Source organism: Labrus bergylta, chromosome 3 (genome assembly GCF_963930695.1).
Source record: "Labrus bergylta chromosome 3, fLabBer1.1, whole genome shotgun sequence".
Lineage (NCBI taxonomy): Eukaryota > Metazoa > Chordata > Actinopteri > Labriformes > Labridae > Labrus > Labrus bergylta.
This window is the reverse complement of record NC_089197.1, coordinates 16109298-16129249: the sequence shown is the minus strand read 5'-3', so window position 1 is coordinate 16129249 and position 19952 is coordinate 16109298. Positions and strand designations below refer to the sequence as shown.

General features: G+C 42.2%; 1 protein-coding gene across 4 annotated transcripts in view; it reads left to right on the top strand.

Annotated features, from left to right (window-relative positions):
• Window positions 1-19777, top strand: part of tanc1a (tetratricopeptide repeat, ankyrin repeat and coiled-coil containing 1a) — a 36080-nt gene extending 16303 nt beyond the window's left edge. For 2 of the 4 annotated variants that reach the window (XM_020637884.2, XM_065952830.1), the window contains 21 exons: window positions 7-297; window positions 1117-1244; window positions 3296-3527; window positions 4369-4535; window positions 6501-6809; window positions 10157-10357; window positions 10592-10695; window positions 10782-10890; window positions 11292-11414; window positions 12589-12825; window positions 13109-13321; window positions 13536-13617; window positions 14848-14981; window positions 15078-15201; window positions 15286-15461; window positions 15842-15974; window positions 16356-16385; window positions 16465-16556; window positions 16717-16863; window positions 17881-17981; window positions 18139-19777. In XM_020637884.2, coding sequence (XP_020493540.1) covers window positions 7-297; window positions 1117-1244; window positions 3296-3527; window positions 4369-4535; window positions 6501-6809; window positions 10157-10357; window positions 10592-10695; window positions 10782-10890; window positions 11292-11414; window positions 12589-12825; window positions 13109-13321; window positions 13536-13617; window positions 14848-14981; window positions 15078-15201; window positions 15286-15461; window positions 15842-15974; window positions 16356-16385; window positions 16465-16556; window positions 16717-16863; window positions 17881-17981; window positions 18139-19495 — 4490 coding nt within the window. In that variant the 3' untranslated portion in view covers window positions 19496-19777. Of the gene's footprint in view, window positions 1-6; window positions 298-1116; window positions 1245-3295; window positions 3528-4368; window positions 4536-6500; window positions 6810-10156; window positions 10358-10591; window positions 10696-10781; window positions 10891-11291; window positions 11415-12588; window positions 12826-13108; window positions 13322-13535; window positions 13618-14847; window positions 15202-15285; window positions 15462-15841; window positions 15975-16355; window positions 16386-16464; window positions 16557-16716; window positions 16864-17880; window positions 17982-18138 lie in introns of all 4 variants that reach the window. The other 2 variants (XM_065952829.1, XM_065952831.1) reach the window with 2 other exon arrangements.
• Window positions 19778-19952: the final 175 nt, after the last annotated feature.

The window sequence follows — 19952 nt, the reverse complement described above, 5'->3', positions numbered from 1 at the left end:
CTACAGGTCGATTGGTGCCATTCAAACAATCCGACATCATGCTAAAACCGCTGCTCTTTGAAGTCCCCGGCATCACAGCAGAAACACCTTTCGTCGGGCGGGATTGGCTCTTCACACGCTTGGAAGAGGTCCTGAGGAAAACGAGCAGCTGTGAGGGCCGCGGCGCTGTCATTGTAGGTAATGCAGGATCTGGGAAGACGGCTATCATCTGGCGGCTGGTGACGCTCAGCTGCCATGGCATGCGCACGCCTCAGGGAGGTCCCAGCATCCCTCACAGTCCCAGCTCCTCCCCCAAATGTAAGACTATCTATCTTTACTCACAGCAGAGTCATTTGTGTTTGTTCACATGTCAAAGCATTCGCTTAAGAAACACAGAGGACTGCTAGAAGCTGAATTCATACATCCTCTGGAGTTTTCCAGCAAAGTTAGATTCTTGTAAGATATCGGGAGAAATATCACTTTTAGGGAAGGGGTTGGTATCTGGGTCACACACTCCTCTTCCAAGTTCTCCCCTGAGGTTTCTCGGCTGATTGCAGTTGTATAAGGGGACAGAGATTGTTGTTTTTTCCCCCTTTCTCACCATGAGTGACACAGAAACTCTTTTTTTCTCTTCTTAAGATAGAGAAAACAATCTCTCATCCAACCAGATGTTTTATGTTCAGCTATAAATGGATGTTTATGCTGTTGCATGCTTATGTTTTGTACAATTTGTGATAAGTGTGAAGAATAGAAACTGAAAATATAGAATAAATACCGTATTACAGCTTTTTCCTGTTGTGAGGTGCAGACAAAGCGAAAATAAAATAGTGCTCAGAAGCAACATAGTTGATATTCATTTTCAGCATGGCTGCACCATTCAACAATATTTGTGCTGTATGTTTTCATATTGAGTGTAACACGAGGTGTTTAGGCATTGAAACAAACACTGACTGCCGTGTGGTGTATCTTAACGCTTAGTTTCCAGTCTTGCTTACAGATGCGCTAATTAAGCAGCAGTTTAATTGTGTTCCTTCATAGACTTCACTGCTGACATTCCTGAGCTCACACCAGAGACTTCATCCAACGAGTGTAAATGGCAGCTTTGCGTTTGTTGTTGTTGCTCTGCGCTCTGTTCAGGTGGGGATAAGCAGGGAAAATCTGCCTCCAAACAGCCAGCCGACTCTCAGCCCAACCAGAGTGCTGTCGCAGGAACAAGCGATTGTACGGCACAGAGGAAGGAGGCTGTCAGATGCCTGGCTGCCAAGGTAGCGCAGAACACAAACATTTGTATTTCCATCCTTGTGAGGACCCTTGATTACAAAATTGCTCTCTCTTGCCTTGACATTTTCGGAAATTGATTTTCTTTTTTTTTTTATAGAGAGTGTAGGTGACCACTAAATGAAGGCTTAGCTCGGCGCTCTAATGATTTCCTCGCTCCAATACCACACTAAAAACTCCATTGGACCACTTGGTAAAAGTTGAACTGTTGTACAGAACCATCTAAAGAAAAAAAAAACGTTTTAAAAGTTATCTTAAAGTAATGCGGAAGAGAGGTAAAAAAACTAGACTCCTCTACTGGTCTGATTGCAGCTATTACCCCAAACTCAATGCTCTCCTAAGAGAGAAGTAACTTGAAGGTGCAGTTACTAGAAAAAAAACAAAAGAATGATCAAATAACTTCCTTTTTGCAAGTATTGCACACATTAGATATAATATGTTAGTAAGCTATTAGTGAGCCTAAAAGGGACTAGTTTTTTTGTTTGTTTTGTTTTTTAAACTTTGATGGCCTTTCTGGTCATTGCAAAAGCTGCTTGGGTTGTGAAATTAAAATTCCCTGTTGATCCTAACAAAACATCTATAGTACACACACATAAACACACAACACACCTGTGTAGAGTCGTATTATTTATCCTGTTGCTGAAACAGATCGCTGACTCACAGTTTGCAATGGAATGCCCTGAGATTTAACTTCTTATCTTTAGATTTCCAGGCACTTCTCCATTCAAATGTGTGAGTGTAGCATCGTAATGCAGCATGATAAACACAACTGCAGGGTACTATTAACGTAACAAGACTTCTGAAAGGCTGACAAGGGATCAATTCAAAGAGATAAACACACACCAATGTTGTTGTTTTTTATGAGCTATGGGGCTGCACATTAGTGGCACTCACAGATTTTAAATGTCACAGGGCTCTCTCTCTCTCTCTCTCTCTCTCTCTTTTAGCACATGCAGAACATGCTGCTGATTGCATCACATAGATGACATGCAAGCTTCTAAATTTACTAACTTGGCCTCGATAAGAGTTTCCATGGGAACTAGTTAGACTACTTGTGGTGGTGCGGATATGAGATCAAAAGTAAAGTCATTGATAGACCAATTATGGAGACCACACAGGGTCAAAGCTGGGACCAATAAAAGCCCTTTACAAAGGGAATACTACTGAACAGTAGAGTCCATCTCTGCACAAAAACACACTTAGAGTTGGTAGATAAGTACAATAGCTCTTCCAGGAAGGCAGTTGTCATTTATGTCAATGTTAACTGAAAGAATAATTAGCCATATGATCGGTGACATATTTCATTTCTCAGACTCTTGCTCACCCTTTGGCTTGCTGCCTGAATAAACCAACTTCTATTTACTTAATGTGTTTTAGAGACACTCTGCAAACTCTGTAGTTTGTCAAGTGAAGCTTCTATTGTTCAATGTCATGAGCAGAATCTTATGACTCATCTACCGCTGTGGTTTCTGCAGGTTTCCGTGTTTATATCTTGGTTTTTTTTTGTGGTAACTGGGCTTGTGTTTCTTATTGTGCGATATCAGTCTTACACATATTTCTTTACATTATGTGGTGAAGTGAACGGATAGCATTCTAATAGTGTCTGAATGTGTGCAGTTATGTTTACTCCCAATGGCTTCAATTTAATATTCAGGCATTTTGCAAGGTTGTTTTAGGCTTGATAACTTTTCACCATTTTCCTCCAAATTGTTGAAGTCTGCATTTCAACGTGGGCGACTTGATAGTAGATACAAAACCAGGAGTTTCAACAGTGCATGCAAAATGACCAAGAGAGTGTTGTAGATTTGTCTTTCTCACTGTTTCTCACAGATATTTAACATTCATGTAGGGGTCCTTCCAACTCAAGTTTCAAAAAGAAAAATCGTGCATCATGCAGCTTCAAACGTCCTTCTCTATTCTCACCTGTACCATACACAGCTTTACAGATATAGATACATTTGTGGAATGAACAGATGCAAATCGCATTTTTTAAGTATTTTATCCCCCAAGTCTTTAACCTTTGTTTTTCTCCTGGCAGGTGGTTGCCTATCACTTCTGTCAGGCTGACAACACTTACACCTGCCTGGTTCCTGAGTTTGTCCACAGTATCGCCGCCCTGTTGGCCAGAGCACCACAGCTCACCCCGTACAGGGAGCTGCTGGTACAAGAGCCTCACCTACAAAACACACTCAGCCTTCGATCCTGCGTTCAAGACCCCCTGGCTGCCTTTCGCAAGGGAATCCTAGAGCCCCTAGCAAGCCTGCGAAAGGGTAATGAGCTCTCAACACACATCAACGTGAAGACAAATGTGATATTTAACTTTAAAGACCTTTTAAATTTTAAAATACTATCAGTTTTAAAGGGAAAAACTGTCTGCTTCCCTCGCCCTGCAATCAGGGAGCCGTCCGCCATCTCCTGTGTGAAATAGCCCATTAATGACTTCATGATGGCCCCGTAGATGACGTTTCCGAGTTAAGGTCGCTGATTTGTAGAGTGTAGCGTGTGAAGCAGATGTTAGGTCATTTACGTAGGGAAATGATGAGTGTTATTTTTGCCCTGGTGAATCAGCTGCAGCCCACAGGATTTCAAGGTCACAACATACTCCAGAGAGGTTGTGAATGTTGCAAATTAGTCAGCTTAGTTTCTCATGATACAGTCAGTCGCCTAGATTGATGTGTTATTATGGCCAGGCACTCCACTGTCTGAGTAGAGAAGTGTTTTGTCTACTCCATCACTATTAAGCAGGTTAGAAAAAAATGGAGAGCCCTTGTACCTGAGTGTATGAGTCCTCCCAGGCCGGCAGGGCTGCATTGACAGTTTAGAATATGTGAAACATGATGGATATGTCCTGTTATAAGCTAATAAACAACTATGGCCTCTGGCCTCTTTCAGCACAGTGTAATCAACTTGACCAGTTGGGGCTCGCGAATCGCGAATGCATGTCTCGCAAAACAAACATGAACCCAATTTTAACCAATAAAAAAAGCTTTTTATGAATCTATCATACCATCTTGTTCCTTATTATGTGCTCTCAAGGCTAATCTGATCAATCTGGTCTTGTAATGTGTTTATCCTCCTCTTCTCGCTGTTGTTTGCTTTATGTGTATTCAGAGCATAGGCTACCTGATGAAGACTACATCATACTGGTTGACAGTCTTAATGAGGCAGAATTTCACAAACCAGACTACGGGGACACCATCGCCACTTTCATTACAAAGATCATCTCCAAGTTTCCAATCTGGCTCAAGCTGGTGGTCACAGTCAGGACAGGCCTGGTGGTGAGTAAGATGTCAATACTTTTTGTATTATCTTACATAAAACTAGTGGTATCTAAACCTCCAGCTCAAAAAAAGCATGAAGGTGACTGGGATTTTTTCACATAATATACCAAGTAAAGCAGCAAATATTTGTCAAAACAGACTACAATCAAAAACATACTTGGGCAGATAATCAGCATATAACTGTGTGTGAATGTTTACCTATCTATACAGAATGGTTACCTGTATATAAAGTGATGTTAGTCCCTTGATGTGCTGAAGACCAATACAAGATTTAACTGTTAATCATCCATTCAATTCAAACTAAAACGGCATGAAATACAGCTTCTTTTTGTTAAATGTATTCTTTCATACAAACAGTAGGTACCTCCTCTTGATTACTCACTCAAAGTTTTATATATTCTAATTTATTAAGTTTGTCTATTTTTATTTAGTTTGAATGTTGTTGTCTACTTTTGTCTTTATCTCTGTTTGTTGTAGCTTTGGTCTTAGGTCATCATTGAGTGTTTTATTGTATCACATTTAGTTTATTGTTCTTTTTTAGGACTTTTTTCTCACAATAATGAAACAAAATAACTGAAACGGCTCTTTTAGTTCATAATATTCGCTAACATTTTGCCAATGTGCCCCTTGCAAGTTCAGATGTGCGGTGATGTGAAGTTCAGATCACTTATAGTTGGTTCAAATTAATTGTTTTATGGACGTCTACTTGATTTCTGGTTTTAACTTGATGGACTGGAGTATTTATGTATTTAATGCTTTTAGGTTGTTCCTAGTGTTTGAGTCTTTGTCCTTGTGATTTCTATATGTTAAATGTTTTCACCTGGCTGCAAAAAATAAAGTCCCCTTGGGGTCATTGAAGTTGATCTTGAGCCTCAAAACTAGATAAGCAGTCGTAAAATGTTGGAGTATGGGCAGAAATAGCAAAAGAGGTAAGAAATATAGACCTTGTGTTATAGGTTAATCAACTCTCTAAGTTTTATCATGTCTCATATTACATGTATATACATACATACATCACAAGGACATAACCTTCTCTCTTTGGTTTTAGCTTTGCCCTCTGCAAACACACTGTAGATTAAGGCTGTACTTTTACAGCCATGCTATAGACATTATTGCACTTGGCAGCTTGGCTCTCTCTAGTCTGATGTATTTTCTCAATCTGGTTGGTAATCCCAACAAACAGCGGATGCATCTGTCCAACGCCAAGCCTCCAAATGCCGCATGGATTACACCCTGAATGGATGGTAATACTACTGGGACACTGCTGGGAGTCTGGAGCTTGACAGGCAGCCAGCCGGTTACATAACTTGATAAGTGTTTGGGAATACACAAAACACATTTGGGGTCATTTTCTTCGTGATAAATTAGAAGTCAGCGAGCATTAAATACCGATATTTAAAGATGAAGAGTACAGCTATAATTGAACCCTCTGAGGACCCGAGCTTTCTGATTGGATCATTAGTCACCCTTTCCATTTTAAACCAGCCATTTCAGAGTGTGCTTACTCTGGTATAGCAACAAGGATATTCAAGAAACTATTAAGAGGAGACCAAATGTCAACTGCATGTTGTCGAACCAAAATGTCAGTCTTGGTTAATGAGGAACTGGGCTGCATTAACATGGATCTTTTTTTTCATCAGTCATAGCTGGTTTTGGCCGGTGTTAAGCAGTCGAGGATGGTGAGAGTGGAGATGAAATGTGACTCTGAGAGATGCCTGTGAGCAATGTTTGAGCTTGAGTCATTGTCACACTATTTACTGTACTGTATCCCATGGCTCTAAATGAGTCAGAGGCAACAGCATCTAAGGAATGGGTCCTGATTTTGTAGCGTTTTATTTGTCCTTAGCGAATGCACCAGAGAAACACTACCTACCATTCTTTGAATATTGAGTCTGTGCCTTTGTGTAATGGGTGTGTTTCTCAATAAGTAACTTATACTTATCTTTCTTTCTTCTCCTGCAGGAAATCACCACCCTCCTTCCCTTCTCCGGCATCTCTCTGGACATCCTTCCAGACAGCAGTGATCTGGGAGCTGACCTCAGTGACTACATCCATCACCGGGTCAGCAGCAGTACCCAGGTCGCCACCAACGTCACCACACCAACAGGCTCAGCTCCTGATCAGCTGCTCCTCAGCAAGTTCAGTAGCCACCTTTCCACACGCAGCCACGGCTCCATCCTCTACCTGCAGCTCACCCTGGATCTGTTCCACAAGGGCCACCTGGCTCTGAAAGGAGGAAACTACCTGGTGGTGCCCGTCTCCCTGTCAGAGGTCAGACATGTAAAGCAATGAGTCCCACAAAGAAGGGAATGTTTCTTTACTTGAGGGTACCTTTGCTGTTGCCAGGTGTACGTGGGAAGAAAATCTAATTTAAACCGAAAACATTAATAGTTGTTATGCAATAAAAGTATCCTACAGAAGTGGACATACACCCATACACTTTTTTTACTCCATTTTCCTGTCATAACCAGTAATTTCCAGTTTTTTCCTCAAGATCTTGACTTATTCTTCTTGGGGGATACCTGGGGATAATAAAGCTGGTTTTCCCATTAAAATTGATTCATTTATCTCATTACCCCGATATGACAAATGCCGTGCTGCCATTACCCACTTTAATGAGCTAAGTTAGGCCTATTTCTGTATTTGTTTTGTGCTTTTGCAACTCTTGGGATACAAAATAAATAAGTCCAGACGAGAAAACAACTGGAAATGCGATACGATACACGTTATTGTCCCCTTGGGGAAATTTGTCTTGGACTCAAAGTGCTCCTTATCGCATTTAAATTGAGTAAATAAATGCATGTCCATTGTAGCTTCTGTAGTATCCACATACCTAGTCAGTTTTAACAACTTGATGTCACAGCTTACATATTCATGTGCAGTTAAACCAGGTATCAAAAAGAGATGTTAAAAACATATACATTAAAGTCATGAATTAACGGTTCAAAAGTTTTGCTTAAATTAAAGCATAGAAAAGTTAAAGCAGTTAGAAAAGTAGTTTCTAGCAGACTTTCTAGCAACTTATTGAAATAAGTTGATGTTCCTACATGAATCTTGAATCTTCCCCAGGTTTAATCCAAAGTCTGATCAAAGTGTGAGTTGAATATTGTAATGTCTAGTGGCGCAGTGGTTAGAGCGCGCGCCCAATGTGTGGAGGCTGTGTTTTCATCCAAGCGGGCGGCCCTGGGTCGAGTCCCACCTGTGGCTCCTTTCCCGCATGTCATTCCCAACCCTCTCTCCCTGATTTCCGACTCTATCCACTGTCCTATCTCTCCTTTAAAGGCACAGAAAGCCCAAAAAAATAGTCAGTGGTAGCTTAAAGAAATATAATTGAAAAAAACATGGATGAATAGTTGAAATTGCGATCTTAGTGAAGAAAATGATTGAAAGCCTTAGCTAAAACAAAGTAATGGTTAACTCTTAAAACAAGGTAGCTAACAGTGATGGATTAATTGCTGAGCTAAAGTCATTAATTACCAGTTGAAATAAAATATTATACTTCTTTTGACTTAATATTTCAACTGTTTGTCAATTTCTAAGGTAATGTAATTAGCTGAAGTGATGTATAAATAGCTTAAAGGGTTATCTTAAAAATAATCCATTCATTGTTGAACTAGTTAGATGAATGGATGGTGGAAATAGTAAACATTCATGAAAAAAATAGCTGAAATAGTGAAGTTGAGCTTAATTATAGAAGTGGCCAAAAGTTAAGGATACATCTTTGAGTAAGTGATTCATAACGTCTTCACAAAAACAAAAACACTCGGCGTACCTTGATTATAGTAAGGCCCCGCCCCCTTCTGCCTCATCTGGTCCTGTTCACAGTCCAACACTTAACACTTGTCACTCATCCTGGCGAGCTGTCTACCGTGAAATGACATCTCGCCTGAGGAAGAAGCAATCAATGTCCACAAAATCCCCACACAAGGTACACGGGCGACAACCATTGTTCAGGCATGTTTTTCTCAAGAAAAGGAGAGCGAGTCTATACTCACACGCTTTTCAGAGCAATGAAAGATTTTAAAAAATGACAGGATCAAAGACTTTATTCAATGTGCCTAAAATAGTCCACAGTGACTGAAGTAAATGACAGACACATTTTAATGTTTCATAATCATCAGTGTGAAGTAGGACAACAAACGAGCAAGTGTTATAACACTATTATGGAACTAGGAATGTGATGGTTTTGTGATCTGGAAGAGCATGCAGAAAGGTGTGCTGAAGATAGTGGGCAGTAATAGATATACAGATACAATATGGATCGTTTAGAGTAATTAACTATCCAAACAGGTTTCAAAGATGAACTCAAAATTATCCAAATTTACCAAACTTATTATGATATAGATGGAAAACATACACAAATGATTGTATTTACTTGTACACTGAAAATTGATCTCCTTTTTTATATATATGGTTGTTCTTGATATAATGAACATTTCCTGGGTTTACATGTCCTGCAGAATATTTCATGTGACCCTCAATAAAGTTATTGATAAATGTCCAGGCTTCAGATTAACTATCTATACTAGTATACAATCAATGACATTATTCAAGTAATGGTGGAACATTGGACAAGAATAGGTTGGCCAGTTCATTTTGTTTGTCCTTGGAAGTGCATGGTTGTATTTGTCCAGATAATGTATAATATTAAAGTGTGACAACCCACACAAACCACTTGACAGAAAGTGTTCAGTGTTGGGAATTAACTTTGAAATCATATTTTAGAAATCTACACGTTACTTTAAACTGCAGCCGTGCTAGCGTAGAGACAGACCTAACTCACTCTACTCAGAGAAGCAGGTCAAACAAAAGATCCTATCAATTGAAGGCAAAAAAAGTCATTTGCAAAAAAGAACAGAAACTGAAAAAATGATAATTCCACATTCATTGAAAAGTTAAAAAAAGTTTCAACTTTGGAATGAAAACAATGTCTACCAGGCAGACACTCGACTTCAGCAAGCCTGCATGATCGCACAGTTAGTCAAGTAATGTCTGAAATAGCATGTGACAGCGACTATGAACATTTTCTGATAAAAAGAAGAGAAAAAGCATTCACAATGATGCTGTTGATTGTTTGTTAGACGTTTAAGTTGTTAACTACACAAAAATCAGCTAAAAAAAATAATTAAATTAATTCAATCTACATGTTAATATTGTGCAGTTGTATTACAACAAAGCTTGTGCAAAATGCAGTTAAACTACAAGCTTGTAACATGAAGTCTACAGCTCCCTAACACTGATTGTATATGTGATTTAATCATGTAGTTTTTTTGCTCAATTTCTTTTCCCGGTAATATTTTTAATTCCAATTAACATCCTCCTGAAGTGGATTTGCACGACTCTGCTCGATGCAAGCTACATGCACAGAACTGCTGTACATCCCAAAGCTCAAGGATCATCACTGATGAGCCAAGAAAGCACAAATGCACTCCCTTCAAAGATCAATAACGAATGATTTTGTAAAGTTGCATTTGTTTTATTGAGTTTTCTAACACAAAAATGTTGGAGTCAATCAAACATGCTTGTTTATAATGTTGAGAATTTAAGAACAATGTAAACCCATTAAAGTCTGCCATCAATAACACCATATGCTAACTGACTGTGTGACTATCTGTCAGGTGTACCTGCTGATGTGTCGTGTGAGCTTTCCGGATGAAGAGGTCTTTGAACGAGTCCTTCCAGTGCTAAATGTGGCACTGGCGTCTCTGCACCCACTGACTGATGAACAAATGTTCAGGGCGCTGAATGCAGGCAGTGTGAGGGGGGAGCTGGAGTGGAAGGACTTCCAGCAGAGATTAGACAGCCTGGCTGGATTCATGGTAAGCCTCTTGATATGACTGCACGGATTGAACATAATGATTCAAGCTTGTGTTTCAGAAGTTTTGCTAAGAAATACTTTTTCTCACCAACAACTAGTGATGTAGAGGTAGTCTCTTAGTGGACTTACAGGATACTGGCAGACTATTTAAAGGCATCCTATTTTTAGGACTGATCATGTCAAGTAATTCTCGTTTTTCTATTTTAAGAAATGTGTTGTATCATTTGTTTTATAGGTAAAACGCAGGGATGGCACACGGATGCTGTGTCACCCATCCTTCAGAGAGTGGCTGGTTTGGAGAGCAGATGGAGAGAGCAATGACTTTCTCTGTGACCCAAGGTGAGTCTCATACAGCATAAGGTCTTAAGATGAGTTTTACCATCCAGAATAAAGTGTATAAATAACCATTATATGAACGTCCACAGGAGTGGCCATGCTCTCCTGGCCTTCATGTTCTCCAGACAGGAGGGCAAACTAAACCGGCAGCAGACCATGGAACTGGGACATCACATCCTCAAGGCTCACATATTCAAGGTAACAGGAAGTGTGATTCTGTGAGCATAAAATATAACGTATGCTTACAACTAGAACTGATTGTTCGTAAGGCCCTTTGAATCTCCTCGATTTCCCAAAAGGGTACTAATCCTAGACGTTGATGTATATTACTGCATTAAAACACATAAGGACATACGCACATGAGAATGAACCCTCGTCCCTATCCCCACCCACACACATTAACACTACTTGTACACATAAACACCCACGGTACATTTAATATTGTACTGTTGGCATTCACAGCTCGTACTCTGTACATAGTGCTCTACTCTTGGGACACAATTCAAATTCCGCACCACAGATCTCATCTAAGCAAGCTTAATCTCTCACCGTCTCTGTCTCTCTCTGAATCCATCTGTGTTTCTCTCACACACTCGCAGGGTCTGAGTAAGAAGACAGGTGTGTCCTCCAGCGTCCTGCAGGCCGTGTGGGTGAACTGCAGCACAGACAGTCTGTCCGCTGCGCTCGCCTCCCTGAGGAACCTATACACACCTAACATCAAGGTTACAAACATATGCTCCATATTTGAATTAAAAAATACAATAAATGTAGGATGTCATATAATCCAGCAATATCCAACAACAGAGAGTGGCATTGTGTTGAATATTAGCACAGCTGGGATTTGGTCAGAGCGCTGAAGATAGTCACAGCCGTTCAGATCGTCTGAAAAAACATCACAAGCTTGAGCGTGATATTGCTTTTATACAACAATTATACAGGCTGCATATTGTAGTTCACAAAAATAATCAACAACAGATCATTACTTTTCGTTTATTAATCATTTATTTGGCTCCACCAACATAAATTAACCTCTTAATCCAAAAATATTCTCTTGCACTCTTTGTGTACAGTTTTAAGCAAACCAGCAACGTTGCATCATGTGTACTCATCTGTAGGTTTCAGTCTATCTTCTGGTGTAGAGTCTGTTGAAAGATGCTTTGGTAGCAATTTGTGATTCTGATGTACCAGCTTGATCAATCATGACAAACTGTCTGCTGTACTGTACCTTCATTAACTGTATACAGAACACCCAAGGTGGAGTGATACACCAGGAAAATAATAATGGTGGTGATGTTGTGCTCGATATCAGCACTCATGGAATGTCTCTTGTCCAGTCAGATTCCTTGGTTGGAAACAACTATTTTACTGTATAAAGAGATTGGCTTGAAAACTTTTGCTAAAAAACTGCATACTTACCGTTCATACTAAACATGACATTGTATTGAGTATGTGCAATCCTAATTTAGAGAATTTATGAAATTTTGTGTATGTGAGAATTGCCCGATGTATTCTAGATTTACTTTTTGAATGCTTTTATTTTTAAAAAAGGACAGTGAATAACTTATGCAACAAGGAGGAAAGAGTTTTGGAATAATATGCAGCAAAGTGCTGAGGGTCAAAGTTGAACTTGGGCTGACCGCTTGGAGGACTATAGCTTCTGTGCAACGGGGTACGGGATATTACCGCTACGCTAACCATCGCCCCGGCCATCATTTTAAAGAAAGAGACAGGAGCTCACCTGTCACACTCAATACATACACATGCAAAAACAGGGTCCCATGGACATGCTTTAATGGAGATATGTCAGAGAGAAGGGCAGAACATCAAAGAGCTCCCGAGCAGTTTGGGGGTCCGGTGTGTTCAGACAAAGCCATACACTACATTTTTCTCCTGCAGGTGAGTCGTCTGTTGATGCTAGGTGGTGCTAGTGTGACTTGGTGTACAGAGGTGATCGGACGGGCCCCCATTATGGCGGTCCACGCCCACCTGGGGCATGTGGAGATGATAGCCCTGCTGCTTGAAATGGGCGCCCCGGTGGATGGGACCACTGACAGCGGCATGACACCCCTGTGTTTAGCTGCTGCTGCAGGACACGCCGACATCGTCAGCCTGCTCTGCAAGAAAGGGGCCAAGGTCAGTGTTATTTCCAAGACAAATCTGGGTTTTTAAGGGTTTGACCAGAAAAAAAAACGATTGCGAATATAGATATCTGAAACATTAAACATGTAACAGAACACACTTTCTCTGAGGGCCTTTACAACAATGATATCCTGATCAGCCCCGGTTTTACATCACCACAGTATCAGGATCTATTTTGGGAGACAGATGACATAAACAGGCCTGATCTAGGCCAGGGTATTACAGACACCATCCAGGATCAGGGTTATAAGTCCTCATGTGTCCCCCTCTGTGCCAGGTGGGCCATGCTGATAAGAGTGGCCAGTGTGCTCTGGTCCACGCTGGGCTGAAGGGCCATGCAGAGATCATCAACATCTTGCTGGTCCAGGATTGGGTAGCAGAGATCCCGGCCGACCCGCTGCAGCAGCAACACAGCAATGAGACAGTGACCGAGAAAGCACAAGCAGCACAGCAAGCAGTTACAGCTGCAGCTAGTGTGGGACACACACAGGTTGGTATCAGCTCAAGGTCCTAATGACAAACACATATTTTCAGATATTGATTTTTTTATGTAGAGCACATTGCCTGTCCTGCTTGATGTTGATGATTTATGAGGTGTGTTTCTCTGTTTGCTGTGGTCAAGGTCTGTGAGTGCTTTGTGTTTTTCCTTCTGCACAGCGAGTCTGCAAGACAGAGGACTGTGAAATTGTGTTTTCTTTCTGCAGGTGGTGAAGAGCCTGCTGGACTTGAAAGATGAACAGCTGGCAGTGCAGATGGACGCTCACGACTCTCTCTGGGGAGAAACGGGTACATTTCTTCTATCAGTCAGATAAATTTAGCTTTCTCACCTCTTCCTGTCCATCAGTGTGGTTCCAGAGTCACGCTCATAGGTTTTCAGGTCGCAATTTAGGCCAATTCTGGCTCAGTGCAATGAAATAGTATTAAACATGCAATATCATGTTTAAAACTTGTAAACAGAGCAAACTGAGCAGAGCTGCAGGAGCACGAGAGAACTTGATACTAAATTACCAATTTTCGTATTATGATTTTAGGATGCTCTGGTTGATATCAAACAGTTGATTCAATTGAAAATATTTCTTTTGTTTTGAGCAAAAATGGAGCGTCCTTTATCACACGGAATATCTTGTCCAGCCACATTTCTGGCAACTAAAAAGCAGCTGTTATTCAATTGTAATACTTTTACCTCAATCACAGATGTGATAGTGCAGCTTGCAGAATTCTGTTAGGACCATTTCCTGAAAGCTTGCAGGAGGAAGCCTGTATCTCAGCCTTCAGCGCCATTAGAGGGCTAATGCTATTACACAGTCCCCTCCAGTGCTGCCATAGAAAAAGCGGGAGCATGAAATGCCCTCAGAAAGTAAGTAAGTAACCTTGAGTAATAGTCCTTTAGCACAGACAAAATGATAAGTAAAGGATATATGTTATGTCTAATGACTTGACCAGGGAGTTGTGCTATTTTCGGGTATTAGTTTAAACCAAACACTATGATTCATTTCTCAACTGCACAAAGTCACCTTAACCAAGGACTTCAAGGGGGTGTTGTTTTAAAAATGGTCTTTGTCTCACACATGCCAATAACTTCTGTCTAAAAGCACAATCGATTTGTTTACGGAAACAGCTCTCACATGAAACATGATGACATTTCTCAGGGTTACTTAGAGGTGAGAGCATGGCATCGATACCTCGCCTCTACCCCAAGCCTCTACACTAGCTTAAGGATTGCATACTTCAAAAAAGGACCTCAGCTTATCCTTTGTCCTAAAACACTGGCTGGTTAAGGAGGGTGTAACTTATCTTTATAGTATAGTTATGTTTTAAAAAAAAAAATGTTCTACCTTGATTGTTCAAGAAGTAGGGATCTAGTTTTGGTCAGAAGTTAGAATCAAAAAGCAGATAGAATAACCAGCCTTGATTTTCTCTCAGTTTCTCACTCCTGCTCTACTTCTCTTCTAAATGTGTCAATTACATATTCTCCTCCGCCTCGTCGTCCTCATCTCTATGCCGGCCCTCTGTCAGCTCTGAGCGCGGCAGCAGGGAGAGGGAGGATGGAGATGTGTTTGTTTCTTCTGGAGCGGGGGCCAGGGCTGGAGATATCCAACCGCAGGGGCATGGTCCCGCTGCTCAGTGCCACCAAGCATGGACACACACAGGTCAGGAGTTGTCTACTCACTGCATCTTCTAAAACTGAGAAGTTCTGTGTTTTTTTTGTTTTTTTTTGCTTTAATATTTTTTCCCTGCCTTCCCAGGTGGTAGAGTTGCTCCTGAAACACGGTGCAGATATCAACGTCACAGACAAGCAGGGTCGCACTCCCTTGATGCTGGCTGCTGCTGAGGGCCACACGAGCACTGCTGAACTGCTGCAGTTGAAAGGTGAGAGGCCGCACCCTCTCTACTAACATCATAAAACCTTTCACGAGAAGTGCAGAAAATGATTCGCTTTGTTGGGCCTCCCAGGTTCTTCCCTGTCCTCGGTTGATCAGGAGGGGCTGACTGCGCTGAGCTGGGCCTGTATGAAGGGACAGAAAGGTGCAGTGCAGCTTCTGGTTGCAGCTGGTGCAGATGTGAACCAACCAGACAGACAGGGACGGACCCCTCTCGACCTAGCTGCCCTCAACGGAGACGCAGAAACAGTGGGTTTCATGCTGTTCACCAAAAGAGTGTGCCCTTGACATTAAGTTAAAAAAAAAACAGTTAATAAATAATGATTTTCAGAGTAGAATGCATAAATGTTTCACACCCACAACAACATTAGATGCTATTTTGAACTTATTAAATAATCATATCAACGTGGGTTGTTAATTTGCAATCACAGTAAGTGTGCAGTAAAAACCTCCAGTGTGAGCACTCTGATTTGTATTCTTGTGATCTATTGATCAGCATGACAATAATCAATGCTCTCCTCAGGATATTAAGAAGCACACAACTTTATTTCCACAGCACCTAATCAACATGCTTGATTTTTAACTCTTAACACAATAAAACATGTTTTTTTTTTTGAATGCTCGGTTAGGTGCATTGTCTGGTGGAACATGGAGCGGTGCTGGAGAGAGCCGACAACAACAGCGGCAGAGGTTCAGACCGGCCGACTGGATGCCAGAACCCGGCTCTGGTGGCCTCACTTCTTAAGAAGGGATCCAAGACAGGTACAAACGCCAGACCTTTTATAACGACTCTGCAATACATTCTGCTTCAACAGATTTTACATTAAGTGTTCCAAAAACGACGTATTAGAATCCAACACAGTTTAACAGCTCCACAAACTGCAGTATAGCCTCTAATATGAGCATAAAGATGAGTCAAGGCTGCGTATTTATATTTCCAATTTGTCTTTACCAATCAATGAAACCTCAGCTCCCTTGGCAGAACAATTTTATGTGCTATACTTTTGCACCTGCAAGCTCTGCATTTCTATTACTTTATAATTGCCTATTTAACTTCCATAGAGTATTTCTATTTTCGCTGCAGCCTCACCCTTTACTCCTCTAACTCCCTCTTCACCTCTCTTTTTCTCCATCAACTGAAAGGCTACAGAACGGCTCCACATGATCGATCAGGTACGTGATAAATGGAAGACACAACGTTAGAATAAAAGAGACATATTGTACAAAGACTAATATTTGTACCCCTTCTCAGGCCATGCTACGTGGGCTATGGCTTCCTCCAAACCAGACATTCTCCTCATCTTGTTGCAGAAGTTAATGGAGGAAGGAAACTTACTTTACAAGGTATTTATTTATCAGTGTGTTGAGAAGATGTGACAAATCTCACAGACTTTTATTTAAATAGGCTTGAAACAAGATGGTTTTTTTTTAGGACTGGCTGTCAAAATGTGCCTTCCCTTTTTCTCTCTGTTATTTTCTCTTTTCGTTTCTGTGTGCTTCTCAGAAGGGACGTATGAAGGAGGCCGGCCAGCGTTATCAGTATGCCCTGAGGAAGCTCCCTCGTGAGGGGCAGGGAGAGGAGCTGAAAGGGCTCAAAGACCTGCGGGTCTCTCTCTATCTAAACCTCTCCCGCTGCCGCAGGAAAACCAATGTAAGGCCCACAGCTCTATCAAACTGCTCATGCACTATTTAACACCAGCAGGTTTATTAGGCGCTGAGGGGACGGCAGGATGGCTGGCAAGGCAAGGTGGATGTTTCCTTTAGATATATAATTTATCTGTATCGACATTAAAAGATAATGTCAGAAGCGGTGTGGCTCGCTGTAAAAATATCTCGGCTTGTCAGATCTAATTCCCCTTCTCCCCGGTAAACACAACGTACGTGTAAGACCTGGAAGCAGGTGGTGACATAATGAATAACCGTGTGCTGTTAGTGCAGGGATGAATGTGTGTGGCCTGCAGCCAGCTTTGGAACCCACCCTGGTGATGACAGACGTCCTAACAGACTGTGTAAAAATGCCATCCTTAGGGTCACTGTGGCCGATGAATAATGGAGCAGATAATGTGATGTGATAAGGTCACTCTCTCTGGCAGGCCGAGCGAGCGGGCGCTCTCTTTCTCTGTGTCTCTGCAGGGGGTTATTTACAGTGGACATGCGAGTGGGCAGACAAAATCCACATATTATATCAAAAAGCAGGCAGTAAGGCCGGTAGATAGACTACATGATACCATCATTAAACATTTTTCAGCACCGTTCACAATCTCACATTTAAGGCTGCCAATTTGACCTCGCACCCAAGGACAGACTCACAATGTGTTGGTGTTATTAAATATTCACCTGAGGGTGGTGATGAGAGCAGAGAAACAAGCTGCTGTCTGTCTGTTGCTCTCCCTCTCTTTTATAGTTCCTGGTCAATAAAAATAATTGCAGCATGAGTTTAGTTTGATGACACAGGCTTCGATTTTCAGATCCATATAATGAAGACGTTAACACTTTTTTTTTTTTTTTTTTTAAATAGGAATTGGCTCGGATTGTTACTGCAAAACAAACATTTTCCAGACTAGTCACTTAACACACAGCTGATCACACAGTGGGTTTTTTTTTTTTTTTTTTCCTGTGCCGCTTCTAATATTTAAATTCAAATGAACTTTCCTATCTTAACAAACAGGATTTTGGCATAGCTGAGGAGTTTGCAACAAAAGCCCTGGAACTCAAACCCAGGTCTTATGAAGCGTTTTATGCCAGAGCACGTGCCAAGAGGAGCAGCAGGTACAGCAATATTAAATGAAGTTTATTATTTCAAAGCAGGCTTAATAGAAAGTTATTCTTGCGAGAATCAGCAATTCACTGAAATGCTATGCCTCAGCGGTGCTGTACGTTAAGTATTTTTTAAAGTTCCTTTGTTCGTTCTCTTTGTCCTCCCCAGGCAGTTTGCTGCAGCACTGGCAGACCTCCATGAAGCAGCACGACTCTGCCCGTCCAACCGGGAGATCCGTCGCCTGCTGATTCGGGTAGAGGAGGAATGCAAACATCATCAGAAGGCACTGAGCAACAACATGGCACCGGGCTACAACAGGGACCCTCACACCCACCACCATCAAGCCACAGAGGAGGAGACAGACGCTTTTTCGCAGGGAAGTCTGGAAAGGCAGACCCCTGCAGAGCAGACTGACACAGACAAGGATGAAGAGAAGGAGGAGGAGGATGAGGTGAGCCTGCAGTGTGGTAAAAGTCCGGAGTTTTGGCCTCTGAATCCGTACGCTTCAAACAGGACTCTCCCTGGAGGTGTGGCCTTCGGTTTAACAGATCAGTCGCCGTGTTTCCCTCAAGAGGAGTTTGTTCAGAACCCACTGTTTGTGGACCTACCGGAGCCTGTTCCCCTGATAAACAGGCAGAACCAGAACCAGAGCAGCAGAACTCATCACCACTGCCACTCCCTCCAGGCAGGGGGCAGAGTGGGGGGCAGGCCTCTCTCTCTGTGCGGCCCCTCCAGTCCTCTGCCGGGAAGACACATCTCCACTTCCCTGAGACCTGCTGGGGTGCTAGGAATCGACATCGGCCCTGGATCAATTAATGAGCATTCAGGACACAGCCCGACTGATCACTATCACCCCATGTCCCCCAGCAGCTCCTCCCCTCCTGGGCACCTTCAGATGTATCAGCCCCGCTCCTCCAGCTTCTCCAGGGGCTCTGACAGATTCTCCACCCATTCTGTGGCTCTGGATGGTCTGGCTCTTGCTCTTGGGTCTGGCATGGAGGTAAGGAGGGAAGGGGGAGGAGGAGGAACAGCAGGCTCAAGGGGCTCTAGCTCCAGTCAGGCCTCCAGCGGGAATCTATCTGACGGCGGCAGGCAGCAGTTGCCGGACGCTCCGTGCCTCATCAAGAGCAGCGGCAGCTTCAAGACAAAACCTGAGCTAAAGCCCAGGCCCTTTATGGGGGTTATGGACAAATCAGTGCGAGTGCAAGGCCAGCAAACCTCTGGCCTGGGCCGAGGAGGTGGTGGGGAGAGTTTCAGCTTGTCAGTGATGGAGTTTCAAGGGTTCAACACTGAGTTCAAACGCGCTTCATTCCAGGAACAGCTCTCTGTAAGTCAGGCTAACAGCCAGCAGCAGGGCCGGGACTTTGGAGAGCGGCTCCACCAGCGAGAGGCCAGAGGTTCAACATCCTCCCAGCTACGCTTCCCTGATGGGAGACACAGACAGGCGAGCCTGACGAGAGACAACCCTGCTCTGCATATGGCCCCCATCAAACCCAAACGGTCATTTATAGAATCCAACGTCTGAGTGAAGTTCATTTACGCACTGCTGAGGCGGTTTTCAACAAATTATGTCCCACATAAGGTAGCGAGGGTGACTGGTGTGAGCACAGCTCCCTTCTCTGAGCCTGTTTTGTAGAGTTATGCTGCTGCACTGCATTTACAATCTAGAACCAGAGTTCAACTCAGGCTGCTATGCTTTTGCTTACATGTCTACAGCTACACTAGTGTATTCAAGGAAACCAGACATACCTTAAGTAGGGCTTTAAAAAAATAAATAGTATATTGTCTAAACTTTAATTTATTATATCAAACATAGAAGTCAGACTAAGCTTTGTGCACGAATATAAAAAAAAATCTCATGCTATTAGTTGCAAGATATGACCATTTCTATTGTAATGTGTCTTTTAAAAAACATTTATATTTGTACGGTGTACACTATATTTGCAGATTATATATTTCCCTGTTAGTGGATATCTGTCAGC